This window comes from Atractosteus spatula, chromosome 5 (assembly GCF_055471065.1).
Source record: "Atractosteus spatula isolate fAtrSpa1 chromosome 5, fAtrSpa1.hap1, whole genome shotgun sequence".
NCBI classification, from domain to species: Eukaryota; Metazoa; Chordata; class Actinopteri; order Semionotiformes; family Lepisosteidae; genus Atractosteus; species Atractosteus spatula.
Genome location: NC_142710.1, coordinates 3,790,845 through 3,809,796, shown reverse-complemented (window position 1 = coordinate 3,809,796; position 18,952 = coordinate 3,790,845). Strand labels below are relative to the sequence as shown.

Here is an 18,952-nt window from a genome sequence, read left to right as displayed (position 1 = left end):
TGCCTGGGACCGTGGAAAGTCGGGGGGGGGGGGTGTTGGAGCCAGTCAGAGAGCTGGCTGGCATGTGCATTACAGACACTGGATGAATAATGAGCCCTTTTTATTAGCTGGTGATGTTTTCTTTCTGTGCACGTAAGATCAGCATCGCTCTCTCGACAGCGGATAACTCTACCAAGCCAAACGCCCAGGTCCTCCACCACAGGATAAGATCACTTTATTAGCCGTATTCAATTTCTTGCATTAGTAATTTGTCAGTTTGCATGCCCCAGCTTGCTCTCCATAAGACACACAGACGGGGGAGAGAGAAGCTTGGGGTTAAGGGCCTTGCTCAGGGGCCCGCCGGAGTAGGATTCCTCTGCCGGCCGCTTGATACGAACCGGCAGCCTTCCAGGCACAGGCGCAGATCCTGAGCCACAGAGCCAATTCTGCACAACACCAGTGACAAATGCAGCTCTAGTCTGTCCCGGCCAGGAAACTCGGTCATTCAGGGACTCCGAGCACACACAGCACCGCACCCTAGACAGCAGATAAGTCCATTAAGCCAAAAGTCCACCTCCACATCACTAGTGCATCACTAGTCTGTCCCATTCACTCACAAACTCCGAGAGCACACAGCGCAGCACCCGAGAGAGGAAATAACTCCAAAATGACTGGGTCTTCTGCCACAGGAGAATCTAAACTTCAGATGCGGGTGACTTTTTTTTCTGTACCTGGTCCAGCCCTGTTCCAATAGTGCAGGATTCAGAACTGGTATGATCGCTGCCCTGAAGGAAGTCCAGAGATTTGATCTGCTCTGTGCTGATATGCGCGATATATGTACGCACCATCAGATGGATGATAGGTTTTGTTCAGGGGTAAGGAATTCAGGTCAACTGCATCATCAATTCCCGTGCTCATCACAGGAGAGGTCCAGCTGCACGAGTCAGTGCACAGGAGAGGTTGGGTTAAACTGCAGACATGGCTGTTACACGGATCTCGTGTTTCTGTCCAGGTGGGTCAGTTCCTGTGCCACGCCCCCCTCTGGAGCTTGGAGGTGAACCCCCTTCGGCCCTCAGAGCTGGCATGCGGAGACAGCCTGGGCCAGGTGTACCTCATCAGCTGGAAGGACTGAGAGGGCAGCCAGAAGATGGATCTGGTTCCAGAAAGGGTTGCTTTCCCAATCCTGCAGAGTGAAAACGTGGACGAAGCTCTGAAGCGACACTGAACCGATTGGGGTGCACTGCTGTTGGTTGAAGGAGTGTTTTGCTTGAAGCTGATTTTATTTTCCTTTGTAACATCCCTTTCCTCCTTGTTAATGCCTCTTATTGTCCCCTTGAAATGAACACTTTACCTCACATTCTCACACCCCTCCTCCTTCCCCCCTTCTTCATACACACCCTTCCACATCCTCAGCTTCCTATATTATATTATTATGCGTCTTCGTTTTTGCAGATTTGAATTCTCAATTGAAACTGTGTTGCAGTCGGTGTGAACTTTCGCCCTGATCAGGCTGACTTTGAAAGTCCCCATTATCTCATTAAAACTGTTCTACTCATTAAACCTACTGTCAGTATCGATCTCTTACCGTGGAAACCTTCTCCCTCTGCTTGCTACTAGTTGTCCCTCTTCCCATCATGCTCTTCACACTGTTATTTGAAGGGACTTGACGTGGTTTCTTAAAAGGAAAAGATAGGTCCTGATTGGATGTGCCTGATTACTCATAGAAAGCAAGAATAACCTTTTTCCGAAAATCCTGTTAACAGCTGGCCCATGTAAGCAGTGGTGCATATTCAAGGACTAAATTAGGTACGACTTGTTACCGTGTTTCTTGTGCTCATTGTGTGCCACGGATATGCCCAAGGTCGTATATTAAAGTCTTCTTTGGGTGACTTGGATCAGCTCCTGAGACCAGTTTTGGTTGCTACAAAAACAAGAGGAGACACAGAACTAAGCAAGAGGGTGTACATGCTGCGTGTTCAGAGAAGTTTTTTTAAGCATGTTTTTGGCCATTTTAAGCTTTTAAGTGGTGGGGGGAAGCCCTTAGCTGGGAGTTGAACCCTCAAACCTTCTAGTTATCAGTTGAAAGCACTAGGCACTATGCCACGCTGTCTTAAAACCATCTACAATGGTCAAAAATGCATCCCAGACTTACTCTGGTCTAGTACCTTCTTCCAACCTGTCCAGGATGGTGGGTTCTCACCTAGGCAATTCAGGAGAAACTGGTCATTCAAGCTAAAGAAGCTGGGTAAGAGCCGGGGATGAGTACTGAGGAAATGGCTCACCAAAACGACTGAGCCACATCAGGCAAGATAAACCAGCGCTGTAAGTTTTCAAGGACAGTCTTTTCTGATTGACTGAAGTAAAAAAAATTAGCCGTCCGAAGACGAGAGGTAAAAAATATGACTTGGAGAAAATGTGAGTAAGAGGTAACGTGTGTTTCAAATAAGCTAAGCGTAGAGATTCTCTTTAGAGCATGCATGCACAGTCACACATGCACACAGAATCACACTCTCAGACACACACAGGCTCGGAGTCGCCCGTGGACACGGGTGCCCTCGCACACATCCGACTTGAACTGCTTCCTGGGGCTAAGAAGCAGCTCTCCTTGCTCAGCCGAAACCTTCAGCAGCTCCTTCGGGACTTCTCTTGGGGTGAACACGGCAGCGCAAAGTCTCACAAGATTCTGCACGATGCAAGGGAAGCTGGAACCATTTTGCAAAAGTAGGACGTCCCCAAGGCATGACCGCAGCGTGGGGGAGATAAAAGGCATGGGACACAGAGAAACCGACTGCAGAGCTAGTGGCCAGTTTGAGGAAACACAGCCCCCAGCCAGGGCTGCAGACGTAAGTAAGAAACTGCTCACTGTTGATGCTTATGAAAATAAAGTATTAGAGGAACAGAATGCAAATGTCACCATGCTGCAGAGTGCAGTGTAACATTCGGAAAGCAAAATTGAGCTCTGATTAACTGGCTAATGGCAGTGTAACTAGCGATAGTTGTGTTTACTGTATTTAATCATTTGCTGTCTAGTTATAGCTATATACTGGGTCTATGCCTATAGATATAAATGTTAAATACTTTCACTATACTGTATTATTTCGTGTAATAAGTCTTTTTTTTTGTGCATGTATATATTCCTTTTTATATATTCTGTGAACGATATGAATCAATTGATGTTGGTGACACGTAGTTGATTTTCTGCTCAGCTTTTTAATATTACTCAGATTATTTTCTTAATACCAAGATTATATTCCCCTCCTCTTAGTTTATAAAACAATCCAGCTGTTCATCTACTTTGTAAGGTTATGAGAACCCCCACAGAGCTACTCTAGCTCGATATGTCCTTTAGTGATCCGAACACTTGATTCTGTTGATTAAGTCTGATGTAATTCTAGCAAAGTTAACTGCTGCCACAGTTGTCTTTCATTTTCCCCTTGGGTTTCTTCTGGGGTTAGAGTTGAGATCTAAATTGGTGGTAAAAGTTTAATCCCGAGCAAAACCCTGTTGGGGTTGAAGTTGCTGAGAGACAAATGTAGTAAACATCCTGACTAGGTATGAACTTCACATGCCATAACAAATATATGCGAGGTACACGATACGATAAGAATCGGGGCACAATCGCCCCGAATACAGATCTGACGGCCCGGGGGGTCTCCTACCTCTGCGCGTCTGGAAGGCGATCTTGTACCGTTCCCCTGCGCCTGCAGGTCGCTGCAGTCGCCTCCGCCTGACCGCTTCCTGAGCCGAAAGTGTCCCAAGACTTCGCCCTTCCAGCGCTCTTCCATGTCGGCCAGGTCAAAGAGGACGGGGAACGGGTACTCGTCCATAGCTGGCCGGTGGGCTGGGATCTCCCTCCGGGCGGACGATCCCACGGGAGTCGGTACCCGGTACCCGAGTGAAGCAGCAGGCTGTGTTCGCGGATGCTTCCCTGCCTACCTGCCAAAACAGGTAGGACAGTTTTATCTAGGATTCACCTGGGTGTGTTGCCCGTAGCGTAGCTTGAAAAGGGTTTGTGTGTGGCTGTTTTTATGGCCGTGAGAAATAACAACGTTTAACGTGTTTCATCATATTTCAAAATGTTTCGTTAAAATTGACCGTTTTTGCAACCAATGCTTCTCCCGAGTTATGATGTCTTCGTTTTTTCCTCAGATGTTAAGACTTTTAAAATAAAAAAAAAACATTTAAGTTTAAAATGGGGGTATATCGTAGCGTTTGCAGGTTCTTTTCAGAACAAGGACGAGTGGAGACGCAATTAACAAACAAGCATTAGCTTTATTCGTTTTCAACCACACAAAACCGAACACAGGATCCACACACACACATGAGGAGACTGACGGAACACGTACACTATTTTAGGGTGGTATTTACCTAACAACACACTACACTTTTACAGGACTACACAGGGCACTAGAATTACTAGGACATTATTTACACAGGTAGGGTCAGCCGCTGGTCATCGTGCTGACCCTCAGACTCTTCCCGGCTACCACTCCCAGCATGCCCAGCGGTACTACGAGCGCCTAGGGGCGCTTCCTCCTCACCACCAGGCGAGGGCGTTACAATATTTTTGTTTTTTCCTTTGCTATTATGAAAGAGAAATACCAACCATGCAGCTGTTTATAAGTTTACTAAGAAGTTTAATAAACAGAACTGGAGAGATTAAATTGATTTTTGATTAGAAAAAGTAATAAAGATGAATTACTTTGGAGGCATGTGTCGAGTGTCGCTTATCCCCCGCTCCGTACTCTTTTTTGAAACAAAATATGGTCACCCTAGCCTAATATATAAACCTGACGTATATCCGATTCTATATGTGTTATTCGTGCATGGGGGAGGAGCACAGTGCGGTAGCACAGCTGGAGACACGGCTTCACGTGCGCTTCTGAAAGGAGATGAGGCGCACCCACTCACGCGCTCCTCGTTAGTATAGTGGTGAGTATCTCCGCCTGTCACGCGGGAGACTGGGGTTCGATTCCCCGACGGGGAGGTGAAAGTCCTTTTACACTCTGATCACAATTTAAAATGTCAAAGTTGGAGATTTTTCTTTTTTTTTTAATTCACTGACAAGTGCAAGTTGAAAGCTTTTTCGGCAACAGACTTACAAATTTGCGGTAATAAACTCCGTCATAAATAATCAGGCATATTGTATTTAGCATTCGCTTTTAATTGCATTAGTTTTTCTAGGAAGCTGATGGCCAAGTCAGTTCTTTCGACGGTAGGTTGATTCGTATCAGACAACTGAAGCTGCAACACTCGTGCGTAGCATTACATATAACTGGAAGCACCTGTACTTTTGCCATTTTGTTCTCTTCTAATTTAAAAGCAGGATAAAAAAATAGAAAACCAGACTGTCAGAAGTGGGATTCGAACCCACACCTCCAGGGGAGACTGCGACCTGAACGCAAAAAACAGGTTAAAAACAGGTTATACCTACTAAACCACTGGGTCAATGGAAACTGAAAGAGTAAATTCAAGTCTGAAAAAGGGGGTTTAATAATAATAATCTAACAAAGTGCTTTTCTGGACATTCCACTCAGAGCACTTTACAGGTAATGGGGATCCCCTCCACCACCACCAGTGTGCAGCCCCCCATGGATGATGCTCCATTACTCTCACACACACCAGCTCTCAGTGGGGAGGAGAGCAGAGTGGAGTGAAGCCATTTCAGAGAGGGGGATAATTAGGAGGTCATGATGGGTAAAGACCAGGGGGAAATTTGGCCAGGACATCAGGGTAACACCCCTATTCTTTTCAAGAACCCCCCTGGGAATTTTAATGACTGTGGAGTCAGGACCTCGGTTTCATATCTTATACGAAGGACAGTGTCTTTTTACAGTGTCCCAATTACTATACTGGGGCATTAGGACCACACAGACTGCAGGGTGAGCGCCCCCTACTGGCCCCACTCACACCTCTTCCAGCAGCAGCTTCAGTTCTCCCAAGAGCCTCCCATCCAGGTACTGACCAGGCTCATACCTCCTTCAGTGGGGCTGCCAGTTGTGAGTTGCAGGGTGATACAGCTGCTGGCTGTCATTCATTATTTTTTCAACCATTCAGAGCCCTAGCAGAATGGACTGCCTCTGTAACATAACTTGAGAAAGAAAAAAAACCTAGCAACCAGTATGTTTACATAGCAACTGTGTTCCTCTATAGTCAACAACTCACACCTGCTGATAAGATGGCAGTGAAATAGAGCAAGGAAAAATCCTCTGGCACTGCCATAGGTGTTTATACAGTAATTGTAATAGCTATTATAGTTTAACTATTTTTTTAATATTGTTTTATACATTTTCTGGGCATGGGAACATTATTATTCCAGGTCCCGTCTTCACAGAAAAATGTAGAATCTGTTCAATTTGTCTCAGATTTTTATTCAAGCTAGTAGAAGGCCTACAAGCCTTTTGATCTATTGATCTTTGAAAACAGGACAAAAAAAACAACAGTTTCTTGTTTTTTGTCCTTGATATTTCTGTCTGGTGAGTCAGAGATATAAGAAATCTGATTGTTGACACTTAATGTCCAAGGGGCTAACTTGAATTCAAGCTACAAAGCAGGTTTTTATTGGAAACAAACCTCCAGAGATATTACAAAATGTTTGACGGAACATTATAGCAGGCAGAAATTTGCTCTCTTTCCAGAGGGAAAAGGAAAAAAAATTAGAAACTCTTTGAATGAGTTCTTTAGTTTTAAAAATATTGACACAACTAAGGAGTACTATGATTTGCTAGTTAAATCTTTTTTTAAGAAGATGCCATTTTTCCTAATTTTCCCTTTTTAAGGATAATACGGCAATTCTTCTTGTGGCATTAAGATATTGGAGACAGATTTAATTTTAGTATTCACACAAACTCACAAAAAATACTGATATCCAAATTAAAAAAAAAACCTTCGCCCTATGGTCTCAGACAGACATCCTTTTATTTCATCCCAATAAAAGGATATCAGAAATTTATCAGAAATTAACACAAACTATCCAAAATGTGTTACTAACTGTAAACTTCCCTGAAGACAGTCAAATGATTACCCAAAACATAAAACAGCTCATACATTACTGTCAATCGTACAAACTGGCACTAAAGCACTAAAGAATGAGATTGTACCTCTGTAGGGGGTGCTGATATCAAACCCACCCAAAAAAGGCGCTATATTTCAGGAATGAAAGCAGCACAAACAGAGCAGGTTTCATTGTTTGTGTTCTTTGTTGTTATAGAGCTATTGATTCTTCACATCAGATGGTACCCCTTTTTATAATCCTTGACTATAAATGCAGGACTGAATTTAAATGGGATCGTGGTGGCTGATCAGAAAAGAGATTGTTCCAGTTGACGCATATCTCAGGACTCAGAATATCTGAGTGGTGTCGATCTCTCCCGGATGTGTTGATGTGAATCCCACTCCTATGAAAAAGCTTTATTTATGATGTAACAATCTCCGGTTTTCTTGTGCAAAGTAAGCTTTTTGTCAGACAAACAGATGGCCGTGTGGCCCAGGTCTCGCTGCAAAGTGACCTCACCTTGATCTTTTTTTCATGCGTTCTGATTTGTAACTTTGTTTGAAGAAAAAACATCCATCCCCGAGAAATGTTCGGAAAGGTTTGAAAAGTTGATTGACAGCGGTGAGTATCCCTGCTTTTCACCTCTGAGCTCTCTGATTGGTTGTGATCAGCTAGGTTGCGAGCCAATCGGCTGTTTCTGAGCCTTCAATGGCAGCATTTGAGCGTTTCCACCGAGAGATGATTTGAAAGCCGAGCATTGCCCATTGGGGACACCTTACCATCACTAGTTTAAGAGGACACCAGGTTATTGAGATTAAAGACTCTTAATGGCTTCATTTTTTCTATGGCGTCCCGCACTCTGTTTCAGTCGGAGGTTCCCAACCCCACTGAGCGTCATGAGGTAGTCCTGATCGAGGACGGCACCTGTGAGTCTCCGTTTGGCCGCCACCGGTAGTTTAGTTCACGGGCTCACAAGCGCGCTCAGGAGACCGGAGGAGCCCCATTTCTCGGTGGGCTTCCTAACCTGCAGGCAGTGGGTTCACCTCTCGCCATTTAACTCCCATCTCAAACTGACCAAAGCCTTCCTCTGCAATGACATGAGAAAAAAAATAAAATAAACCAACTCCAGCTGCACACGAAATCAATCACGTTGTTTCCTTGGAGTAGTTTCAGACGTTGCTCGAGAATTTACCTTTCACAGAAGCGCAAACATTAGTGATGTGAGGGGGGTGCCCGCTTCAAGGCGCCTTGCAACTGAAGGGACTGATTTAGAAAGGCTTGGCCAGCAGCTATATCACCCTGCAACTCACAACTGGTAACCCACTAAAGATCAGCAGGTGTGAGCCTGGTTAGTACCTGAATGGGAGACCTCCTGGGAAAAGCTAAGGTTGCTGCTAGAAGAGGTGTTAGTGGGGCCAGCAGGGGGCGCTCACCCTGCTGGAATAGGTGGTCCTATTGCTCCAGTATAGTGATGGGGACACTATGCTGTAAACAGGTGCTGTCCTCTGGATGAGACCTAAAACTGATGTCCTGATTTTGTCGTCATTAAAAATCCCAGGGTGTTTCTCAAAAAGAGTAGGGTGTAACCCCGGTGTCCTTGCCAAATTTCCCACCGGCCCTTACCAATCACGGCCTCCTAATAATCCCCCTCTCTGAACTGGCTTCATTACTCTGCTCTCCTCCCCACTGAGAGCTGGTGTGTGGTGAGTTTTCTGGTGCACGATGGCTGCTGTCACATCATCCAGGGGGACTGCACACTGGTGGTGGTGGAAGGGAGTCCCCATTACCTGTAAAGCACTTTGAGTGGAATGTCCAGAAAAGCGCTATGTAAGTGCAAGCAGTTGTTAATTATTATTATTAATGTGTAGTGTATGTTCATTTCCATACACGCCCCGTGTTGCAATCGTAGGATGAAGGGTTTCTGTTTTTGTTGTTTTGTGTTTTTTCATCGCGCTCGTAAGAGCGTAAATCAAAGGCAATTGCTGCGTCTAACACGAATATAAATGATTTTCAAACGGGAGTGTGGTGCAGCTTCTTAAATCTTTGTACGCATTTCTCCGTTGTTGTTTTTTTCTAACAAAAGTTCTATTTTCATGTCCGAACAGGGAAACCTCATCATTTCCAACTTGAAGCCACCCTTAAGTCCTCTGAGGCGCGTCTGTCTGCGACCATGTGTTTTATAAAAACTCGTTTTAAACTGAGAGCGACTTTGCAAGAGGTTTCCAACACTGCCGAGCACTGCCTGGGAGAGTGTAGCAGCGTGATGCGCGACTTAGTCGTAGCCGAGTGGTTAAGGCGAGAGACTAGAAATCCATTGGGGTCTCCCCGCGCAGGTCCGAATCCTGCCGACTACGGGTGTCCGCCTCACGTTTCCATTGTCGTGGAACTTTTATCGCGCTAAATCGCTTGGACCCGCTGCGTTGGAAATTAATTGTTCAGCGTCTAGTAACCACATTTCACAACTGGAAGCGAATGATGACGCTTTTTGCGTTCGAGTAACTTGTGCCCTACTTCCAGCCTTGAATAAAATCCTAATAAAGCTGAAGGAAACGACTCCATAGGTGTTCGTAGTGCAGGAGGAGGAGCTGTGGCGATACCAGGGGAGGAGTGACGACGGCGCAGATGGAAACACGGTTTCTAAACGTACTTCTAAAGGGGAAGACAATACAAGCCGCAACCCGAAACAGTAGTAGCCGTAAGAGGAAGTGTCTCCTGACAGCGAGTACACAGTAAACAAAGCTCACGATCAACACTAAACACGCGCTCCTCGTTACTATAGTGGTGAGTATCCCCGCCTGTCACACGGGAGATCGGGGTTCGATTCCCCGACGGGGAGAGAGGTAGCTTTTATCCCATCCGATTCAATTTCTCATGCAAACGATGCCATATACTTTATTAATCCATACTTTATTAAGGCGGAAATTAAGTTGCCAACACACAGCTCATAGACAAGAAGTCAAATGTCATAAAAACACAACCCAAGCAACTATTCAAAGAACAGACATATAACGCAGTACATTGACGCAGTTGATCAAGCTATGCAGTGCACGATTCTTACAACAAGAACAGTAAACAAACAGTACAAGTCCACGATAAAACGTCGTTCACTTCTTTAGAATCTATTCAGTGCGGGTAAAAAGCATCTCCTACACCTTTTTTTAGTGCACTGGGGAGCTAAAAAGCAACACTAAAGGCTTTTTGTAGCCAAATCATTCCCCGATATAAAACAGCCTTCTTTTGTACTGTTGTGTCCCAACAAAGGCGCCCACAAGAGGTCTAATTTTTCAGTTTTCGCCGTACTTTAGGGGTGTGGTTAAACGTCCCCCTTCAGAATCCTGCTCCAGAAAGTGGAATATAAAATGTTTTCATATTCAGGCGACTGCGTGTTAAAACGGCTTTGAAATGAAGAGATCTGTGACCACTTTCCATGTCACGTTTCCCCAAAGAAACCTAAAACGAAAAGTCATGAGCCTGGACATAAGTTTAGTATGAAGAGCTTAACGCTGTAAAAAAAAAGAAGTTTGTGTGAACTTTGATTTGACATTCCGAAGCACTCTCATAAGACAGGACTCGGACTTCACGGCGCACTGCGGCCACATTTTGCTATGAGCTTATAAGGCATTGAATACGGTAGATGACGTGTGAAGACGGAAGTCCGACTAACCAAACCTTTATGTGTCGTGAGATTCATGAAAGTAATTGCACGCACACAAAAAAAGTTCGAGCAAAAGGCGCACAGGCAGAGCAGAGCAAAGCAAAGTGATCTGCTTGTTCAGGTAAGTGTATTTAGTCATTTGAACTGCATTCAGCAGAAGATTTCTAATGTGCTGTCGTTGTCAAGGAGCTGCCCGGGTTAGCCGATCGCTCAGCTCAATGACTGAGCCCTCCCGCAATTCATCTCTCCGTCTGCAGCAGTTTTAAACCAAAAACGTCTTGCGTTTCCAATACTGTTTTAAAAAACAAACAAACAAGTGATTCGCCTGTCCGGATGGGTTCCGTCTCGGGGCAGTCATGAACTGTGCCAGCAGCCACGTCACTGGATCGTAAAATGAAGAGTCTCACTCTACTCACATTTCACATTAGAAACGCAGCCACTCTGTGTACTGTGTTGGTTATGACGTTTTTCACCCTTAAAGGAATAAGCGTGCTGCCTGTGTACTGCGCACAAGGTGAACAGTACCGATAGCAGTTCTGACAACAGCAGTAATTATGTGGGCTGTACAGTAAATGCATGACAAACAGCACACCTCACAGACACGGACCCGCCCTCGTGTTGCTCGTCACCTCTTGGATAAAGTTTCTCCGACAATAATGCACTACGTTACTGTGCGGAAAGTGGCAGTCCGGTTCAGCGGTGGGTCTTTGTATTTCACGCCTAGTTCGACTCCAGCCAAATAAAACCACACCAGATTAAAGATAAGAAGCAGCAGCAACGTTGTGTCTTTGTCGGTTAAAAAAGTTACTTCCCCCCTCGAGCTGACGAAATCGAGAAAGATACAGGACAGCTCCTTGAACCTTAGACACCGATTACACAGTGTTTACTGGAGAGTGACCTTTGATTTGGAGCTATAGATTAAGAGCGTCAGACTCAATCCTGGGCGGCCGGGTGCTCCATCTGCGGTCTTCATTCAATCTGAATCGTCGATGAAACCACTGGCATTTTAACCATCCCTGCTGATTCACTGAAACAAAACGCATTGAATTACAATTGCACAGGCACCCACGAAACGCCTTCAAGCCGGATTGGAAGTATCGCTTGCGCTGTGAGTTACACCGGCTCTGTAACGGAGATCGCGAGTGGAACGATAGACGGTAAGCCGAGGCCGGGTCTGTATGGGTGCAGGTTTTGGACCGGGGTAAAGTTAGTTTGAAGTTCGAAAACGATTTTGGCACGCCTGTAGCGTTTTCACGAAACCTCGTAGAGTTGCGAGAACACTTGCTCTGTGTATAAAATACATTGTGAATGCTTTCTCAGCCTTCACTTTGTTGTTTTTATGACATTGTTTTGACCAAGCACGAATATTCTTTTGTCCATATCTTCGCAATGGAAGCACAGAACGCCTTCAAACCAAATGCATTTTAAAGACCACGACTTGTGGAAATTTCCACAGCCTCTACATCAAACTATCAGTGAACTAATTATCTTTTTTTAAACCTCCGGTTTTTCATCGATGCGTAATTACGCACTAACTGGAACCCGGGGACCGCTGTGTACACACGTCCACAACGCGAGAAATACTGTTCAATACGGGTTCGTGCGAAAAACCCATATATGACCATAGGAAGCAGAACAGCGCAGTCTCCAATTACCCAGACTGTAAGCACCGGAATAAAGTTTTGTTTGATTTCTGAAACCCTTCCTTTATGTCCTGTTTTCATCCGGGTAAGGGTCAACTATATTCACAATACTACTGACAGCAGGAAGATTAAAATATTCTTTGCTCGACAGTTTAATAAAAACAACTCCCATGATGTTCAAACCATTTTTTTTACACAGAACACTGACACAGCTTTGCGTTCTGAATCTCTTTTTCTCGTGCTGTTATTTAATGTGGCACAACGCCCTGGGATAGGGGTATTCTGTTCACAAATCAATAGCATTTAAACCACAGCACCCACAATGCTGCAAGTAAGTGTTTTTCACACTAAGCAGGTCCTCTGACCTTTACAAGCCTTGCTTTGGCTTGTGAAACCTCTTTTATTTTTTATGATTTTTTCAATACGGCACCATTAGACATGCTATACACTGGGATAGGTGGGTCTTCTTCATGACTCAATAGCTTTTTAAGCACAACAGCCACAGTGCTGCAACCAAGTGCCTTACACACCAGACAGCCCCCCTCACCTTATACAATTGCTTTGGGCTGTGGAACCTTTCTTTATTTTTTAATGATTTTTTGAAGATGGCACTACAGGTAATACACTGGATTAGGGGGTCGTCTTCATGACTCAATAGCTTTTTAAGCACAGCAGCCACAGTGCTGCAACCAAGAGTTTTACACACCAGACAGCCCTTCTCACCTCACACAACCTTGCTTCGGGTTGTGAAACTTTTTTTAATTTTTTAATGATTTTTTGACTGTAATCAAGTGTTGTGCTCACTAGGCAGGCCTCCTGACCTTTCACAGTCATGCTTTGTTGTGTGAAACTTTAATTCTCTTTTTAGGATTTTTTGAACATGGCAACTTCCACCGAGATGGGTGGGGTGCTCTTCAATAGCTTTTTCATCTATACACACAAACGGATGTAACCAAGACACTCAGAACCAACAGAATCAACCTCAGCTCATAGAAAAACAAGAATGCCCCCGAGACACCTGGAACCCCCTCCTGTACCACTCTGGTATCAACACCCCCAAAACCATCCATACCAGCTAACAAGACTCAGAATCGGTACAACCCTCCAACCTGGACCAACAGCAGGATGGGACAAGAACCTGCCCCACACTATGTACCCCTCATCCAGACCAGCAGGACAGCAGGACCACAGACAGCACTATCATGGATCTAAAAATTTCCACAAGTCGTGGTCTTTAAAATGCATTTGGTTTGAAGGCGTTCTGTGCTTCCATTGCGAAGATATGGACAAAAGAATATTCGTGCTTGGTCACAAAAATGTCATAAAACGACAAAATGAAGGCTGAGACAGCATTCACAATGTATTTTATACACAAAGCAAGTGTTTTCGTAACCCTAGGAGGTTTCGTGAAAGCGCTACAGGCGTGCCAAAATCGTTTTCGAACTTCAAGCTAACTTTACCCCGGTCGACTTTGGTGCGTGTTTCGCTGCCTGTTTGTAGTTTAGATGGCGTTAACTTTTGCCTTGATAGAACAGGTATCTCGGCCTGGTTAACTTTCATTTCGCTCATTTAATTTTACTTCTGCGTTTACGCAGTTTTAGTTTTGAAGCAGTGGGTGTTTGCGGGGGCGTTCTTCAAGCCATAATATGGTAGCGTGACTTTGTGAGGCGTGGGGAAGACTGACTGGAGGGTGTGGTTGTGTGACCAAAGATCTCGAGCACTGAAGCGTGTCTTAGATTGTACTTTTTGTAAAGCTGGGAGTTTTCCGACGAGGGATTCTCGAGTCTAAGGACTCTTTCATGCGATGCCGTATTTATGCTACAGGGACAGTCCCTGCATGACGCTTACTCTGCCTTCCATTGGGAATTTGTTCACCAGAGCAAAATGATTTCTGCAGCCGTGGCACTTACCCGAGCCTGAAGAGCGCTGCTGAATTTCAATGCTGTATAATTACCCTGCGGCTCTTTACTTTTTGTTCTACGTTTGGGGAAAAAAAAAAAAAAAAAAGATGCGCAAAAAAAAAAACAACAACCCACAGAACAAAATGCTGCCAGAGAGGGTTACAAATCGGAACACGATAAATATATTTTTGTAGACACATTTTGTATTTGTGATTCATCCAGTATTACCACCAGATTAATTATAACTAGGTATTCTTTTCCCCTGCTCCTCTAAGTCTGTCCTATTGAAGCCATTGAAGTTGAAGCATCACATTTTGAAGGAGGGAGGCACAGTGGCGCAGTGGTTAGTACCACTGCCTTGCAGTGCAGGGGTTCTGGGCCTGATTCCTGGGGTGCCATTTGCATGGAGTTTCTCTCTTCTCCCCACAGTGCCGGATTTCCCATTAGGCACAGTGCCTAGGGCCTAGGAAGGAGGGAAACACTAGTGACTAACGAAAAACGAGCTGAAACAACATGCTTGCGATCGACTCTAGGTGCTCCAAATCAATAATCCTAATCCGATTTAGCGGCTGTTCTGGAAACTGGAAGTATCGGAGTGATGGTGACGCTCGACTCGCTCCATCAATCACGTGGTTTAGCATTAGAAGAGTTTAAAGTGCATCGTGTCAATCGATGTCATTCAATGGGCGTTGACCCCTCTTTTTGCACATTTCGGAGTGAGAGGGCCTACGGACACTAAAATCCGGCCCTGCCTCCCCTGTGTGTGTACGAGTTTCCTCCCACAGTCCAGTTTGGGGAGAACTGGCCCTGCTGTGAGTGCGTCTGTGCCTGTGCGTGTCCCTGTGTGTGTCCTGCGATGGACTGGTGTCCCACCCAGGCTGTACCCTGCCTTGCCCCCCTTGCTGTCCCTGAATTTGAAGAAGTGGTTACCAAATGGGTGGGTGTAGAAGGATTCCCAATTCCTGTCCTGTCCTGGAGGCTCCAGTGTCTCCATTGATTTGCAACCCAGCCAGGCTCATAACAGCCCACATCAGCTTGCTATTGGCCAAACTGGACCAAAAAGGCAGCTTCCCTCGCCTTTTCAGATACTGGGTCTTAGAGGAGATCTAGGAAACCTGCAGACACAACTCCCCCTGCAGGAGAAGGATTAGAGACCTCTCTGGAGTGGAAGGAATTTGCCATTGTTGGTGGTTCTCTGTTGCGAACTAATTGTCTGTCTGTCCGTCCTGCTGCAAAGCTGTGATCTGTTCCATGTTGTGTGGTCTGTAGGCTCTTGGGGAAAAACGTGGTGGTGAAGCAGATAGGTGTGTTTGAAGGCGTATATTGCATGATGTGTTCTGGGAAAAGTAGGCCTAGGTGTTAGTGTGCACATCTGCGTGTCTGTATTGTGATGGACTGGCAGTGTGTCTTGCCTTGCACTCATTGCTTGCCGAGATAAGACTTCCCTTCAGCCCTGAGTTGGAAGAAGTGGTTAGAAAGTGGATGAGTGGCAGAGTTCAGCTTCCTGTGCTTCCTTACCTGTATGTTCAGAGTGAAGTCACAAGTGTGAAGGTCTTCACTCCTGAGATTCGTTAATGACAGCAGGGCAGCAGGTTGGGGACTCCTAATCGTATCTAATCTTTCCCAGGCTGTTGTCAGGATGAAGGTACCACAGCAGGTCCGGGGCTTTGAGACAGAGAAGGGGCTCCACAATCACATTCTCTACTCCAGCCATCTGGCCCGGAGCTCCGGGATCTCCCTGGAAAACCGGATCCTCGCTCAGGCCTCTGCAGCTGTCAGGATGCTAGCAGCCCATACCTCCTCCGCCGGCCTCCATTCCCGTCACGGAGGCAAGCTGCACTTGGCGGCCGGCGCCCTCACTGCCACGACCTCCCCGGCCCTCCTTCCCACCCGGCTCTCGGCCACCGCCGTCCCCGACCTCTCCTGCTCGCTCCTGGGGAGCCAGCACATGCTGCTCTCCGGGAGGACGGCTCAGGGCCTCCCCTCCGCTGCTGGAGCCCCAACTGCCAGCCGCCATCTCCAGCCCTCCTCTCTGATTTCCGTGTGGGGAAGACGAGGCGCAGACAAAGAAGAGGTACCATCTCCTAGTGAGCAGCCCGCTGGAGATCCACAGCCCCACACTGGGAGCACACTACAGAGCCTGGTAAGGATGTAAGACCGGTGTGCTGTGGGTAGGAAACCTTGACATTGCCGTTGAGTTTTCATGGCAAGTGGTTGCTTCAGCGAATCCTTAAAAATCACATTGAACTTGTCCTTAGCGGTGAGTCTTCTCTATTAAGTGAATGGTCCCTGCCCCATTAAACACCTTGCCTTGAGATTAACACTGCTGACTTGACATTTATGTATTTTTGAAAAAAGGGGAGGGGGTTACTAAAGTTGTCTCTTTTAGAATTCAGTTTTGGGGGAAATGCTGAGGAAATGACAATGTACTGTTCAGGCAATGCGATCTCCTAAGTCTGTTCATCATTGAAGCATGACCTTTCCTGTTAAATGCAAGAAGAATGCAACATGTTTTAGTTATACTGAAACTTTTAATTGTTTTTTTTTTTCATTTATTACAAAACACAATTCAGGAGAAGCCAGAAACTCCCCTTCTTGTTCTAAGCTAGTTTGTGTCCAAGATGTGAGGACAGTCATGGTGATACTCGGGAGTCCATTTAACAGATCATAATGCTTGATTGAAAAATCCTGTAGTTGGGATCGCCGTTTGATCCACTTGATCCGGGATCCAGGAGATCACAGCCGGACTCTTGATCCCCGCGGTTTAATTGGAGTCGATTGCGCGAACTTCAGATCCCAGGCTGTTACCCAGACCGCCAGGCTGCTGAGGATGTGGAAGAGATGGCCGTGGAGATGCCGGTCCCAGAGCTGGAGCTGAGGGAGACCAGCCGAGAGCAGGAAGACGTGTGGGAGACGATGGGAGAGTTTCCTGACTTTCACGACACCAGCAAGCGCTTGGAAGAGGAACTGAGAGACAAGAAGGTGAGTCGGGCAGGTATGGTTTGATCCCAAGAGCTTAAATGAACAGAGTCAGGGTCACTATTCCTACAGGTTGTCTACGTGTCCGGACAGCTCTAGGTCTAATCTTTTGGACGAGAAAGGTGAATTTGACCATTCAGCTCTTGCCTATGAATAGGACACGCACACAGATTTTGGGTGGTTACAAGACGAGGGACAAAACAAGAGTAAACAATTCACTGCTATTTTTACATTAAGTGTTATAGGGTCTATTTACATCGACAGGGTGACCTAGAGGTCACCCAGCGGACCCTCAGACCGTTCCCCCCGCTACACTTCCCAGCCTTCACCGCTGCGCATGCATTATCTGGGTGCACCTTCGCTTTGTCACCTGGCGAGGGCGCTACAGTATCAGATGACCTAATTTTATCGGTAACGTTTTGTTAGTCTAAGTGAGTTGTTGCGGGCTGCGGATGATTATTTCGTGGGCCGTGTGTCTGTGACCCCTGCTCTGGGGCTGACAGCCAAACAGCAGTAGCCAATCCCCTTCATCACCATGCCTCCCCTCCCTAAATCTGTTTAAACCCTGCTCTGTATTCAGGCGGTGCTCAGTATTGTTTCAACACTTAGGAGTTCTGGATCTTATCCATGCTGGATACTCCCTGGACCCCTTGCCTGACTTTTGGTTTTTGGCCTGTTTTCTGGTTCGTGGTTTGTATCTCTGGCGCTTGATTTCCAATCTGACTTTTGGTTCTGTACTTTTGCTCGCCTCTTGACCCCAGCCTTGGATTTCTCTTGCTATCTGGTTTAGGATATTTGTGATTCCAGGACCTGCATAGGGTCTTTCCTTGTTTTTCTAAGCTGTGGGCCAGCCTAACACTCTCTCCCCCTCTGTACCCATCCCTCCATCTCTCCCAGTTCCTCCTGCTGAACATGGTGTGCTGCTCCCTTGTGAAAAAGGAGACTCTTCCTGGCCATGAAGGCTGGGACGAAGCCGAGAGCACGTGGACCAGACTGAAGAGCCTTGCTCAGGACATCTCGCAGCAGGACGGGCAGTTCCTCCTGAAGGCAAGTTTGGAAATGTGAGGGACTACTGGCCCCACTAACACCTCCTCCAGCAGCAACCTTAGGTTTTTCCCCAAGAGTCTCTAATCCAGGTACTGACCAGGCTCACACCCGCTGAGCTTCAGTGGGGCTGCCAGTTGTGAGTTGCAGAGTGATATGGCTGCTGGCTGTTATTTTTGCAGTAAAGATCATTTTTGCATCCAGAAAATCAAAGGAAATCGGGGAAAGGGCTCTGCTAGGAGTTTTCAGGGCCAGTGACGGAGAAGAGAAATGAACGAATAATCTGCAGTGTGTGTGTGTGACGTCCTGCAAGTTTCCATTTTTCTCGCAGGTGGCTGTCTACACCCGACAGGAGCTGAACATGCGAACCACGGCCAACTTCCTCCTGGCTCTGGCCGCCAGCTTACCTGAAGCCAAGGGGCACTTGAGGAGGTACTTCTGCCCTGCAGTGCAGCTGCCCTCCGACTGGATCGAGGTCGCGCGGCTCTACAGCTCCGTACGTACGCCTTCACTGAGGGAATCTCAGCCGATGCTGGCTGGCCATCTAAAGCAGACGTCTGCCGAGATGCTCAGTTTCGGAATAAGTGATTTTCCTTGCCAGATGAGGCTGGGCTTGTTCCCCACTGCCCAGATCAAAGTTAATTACCAGTCGCTTCCCGTTTTCCGCCTCAATGCGTTGTGCCCTGTATGACAGACGGTGGCCATCAGAAGTATGGCAAACACTTTTGATAGCCCCTGTCGTTGCAGCTGTAGTTGT

General features: G+C 46.3%; 2 protein-coding genes across 8 annotated transcripts in view; both read left to right on the top strand.

Moving 5' to 3' along the window:
- Positions 1 to 1,549, top strand: part of LOC148833583 (telomerase protein component 1-like) — a 52,701-nt gene extending 51,152 nt beyond the window's left edge. For all 4 annotated transcript variants that reach the window (XM_088916867.1, XM_088916865.1, XM_088916866.1 and 1 more), the window contains exon 56: positions 992 to 1,549. In XM_088916867.1, the coding sequence (XP_088772993.1) occupies positions 992 to 1,111 (120 nt within the window). In that variant the 3' untranslated portion in view covers positions 1,112 to 1,549. The remainder of the gene's footprint in view (positions 1 to 991) is intronic.
- Positions 1,550 to 9,685: 8,136 nt separating this feature from the next.
- The window catches only part of LOC148833582 (telomerase protein component 1-like), a 53,791-nt gene continuing 44,524 nt past the window's right edge, over positions 9,686 to 18,952 (top strand). The window contains exons 1-5 of one of the 4 annotated variants that reach the window (XM_088916373.1): positions 9,686 to 9,754; positions 15,800 to 16,315; positions 16,966 to 17,154; positions 18,049 to 18,198; positions 18,527 to 18,691. In XM_088916373.1, the coding sequence (XP_088772499.1) occupies positions 15,812 to 16,315; positions 16,966 to 17,154; positions 18,049 to 18,198; positions 18,527 to 18,691 (1,008 nt within the window). In that variant the 5' untranslated portion in view covers positions 9,686 to 9,754; positions 15,800 to 15,811. Of the gene's footprint in view, positions 9,755 to 10,616; positions 10,750 to 11,288; positions 11,786 to 15,799; positions 16,316 to 16,965; positions 17,155 to 18,048; positions 18,199 to 18,526; positions 18,692 to 18,952 lie in introns of those variants that run through there. The other 3 variants (XM_088916370.1, XM_088916371.1, XM_088916372.1) reach the window with 3 other exon arrangements.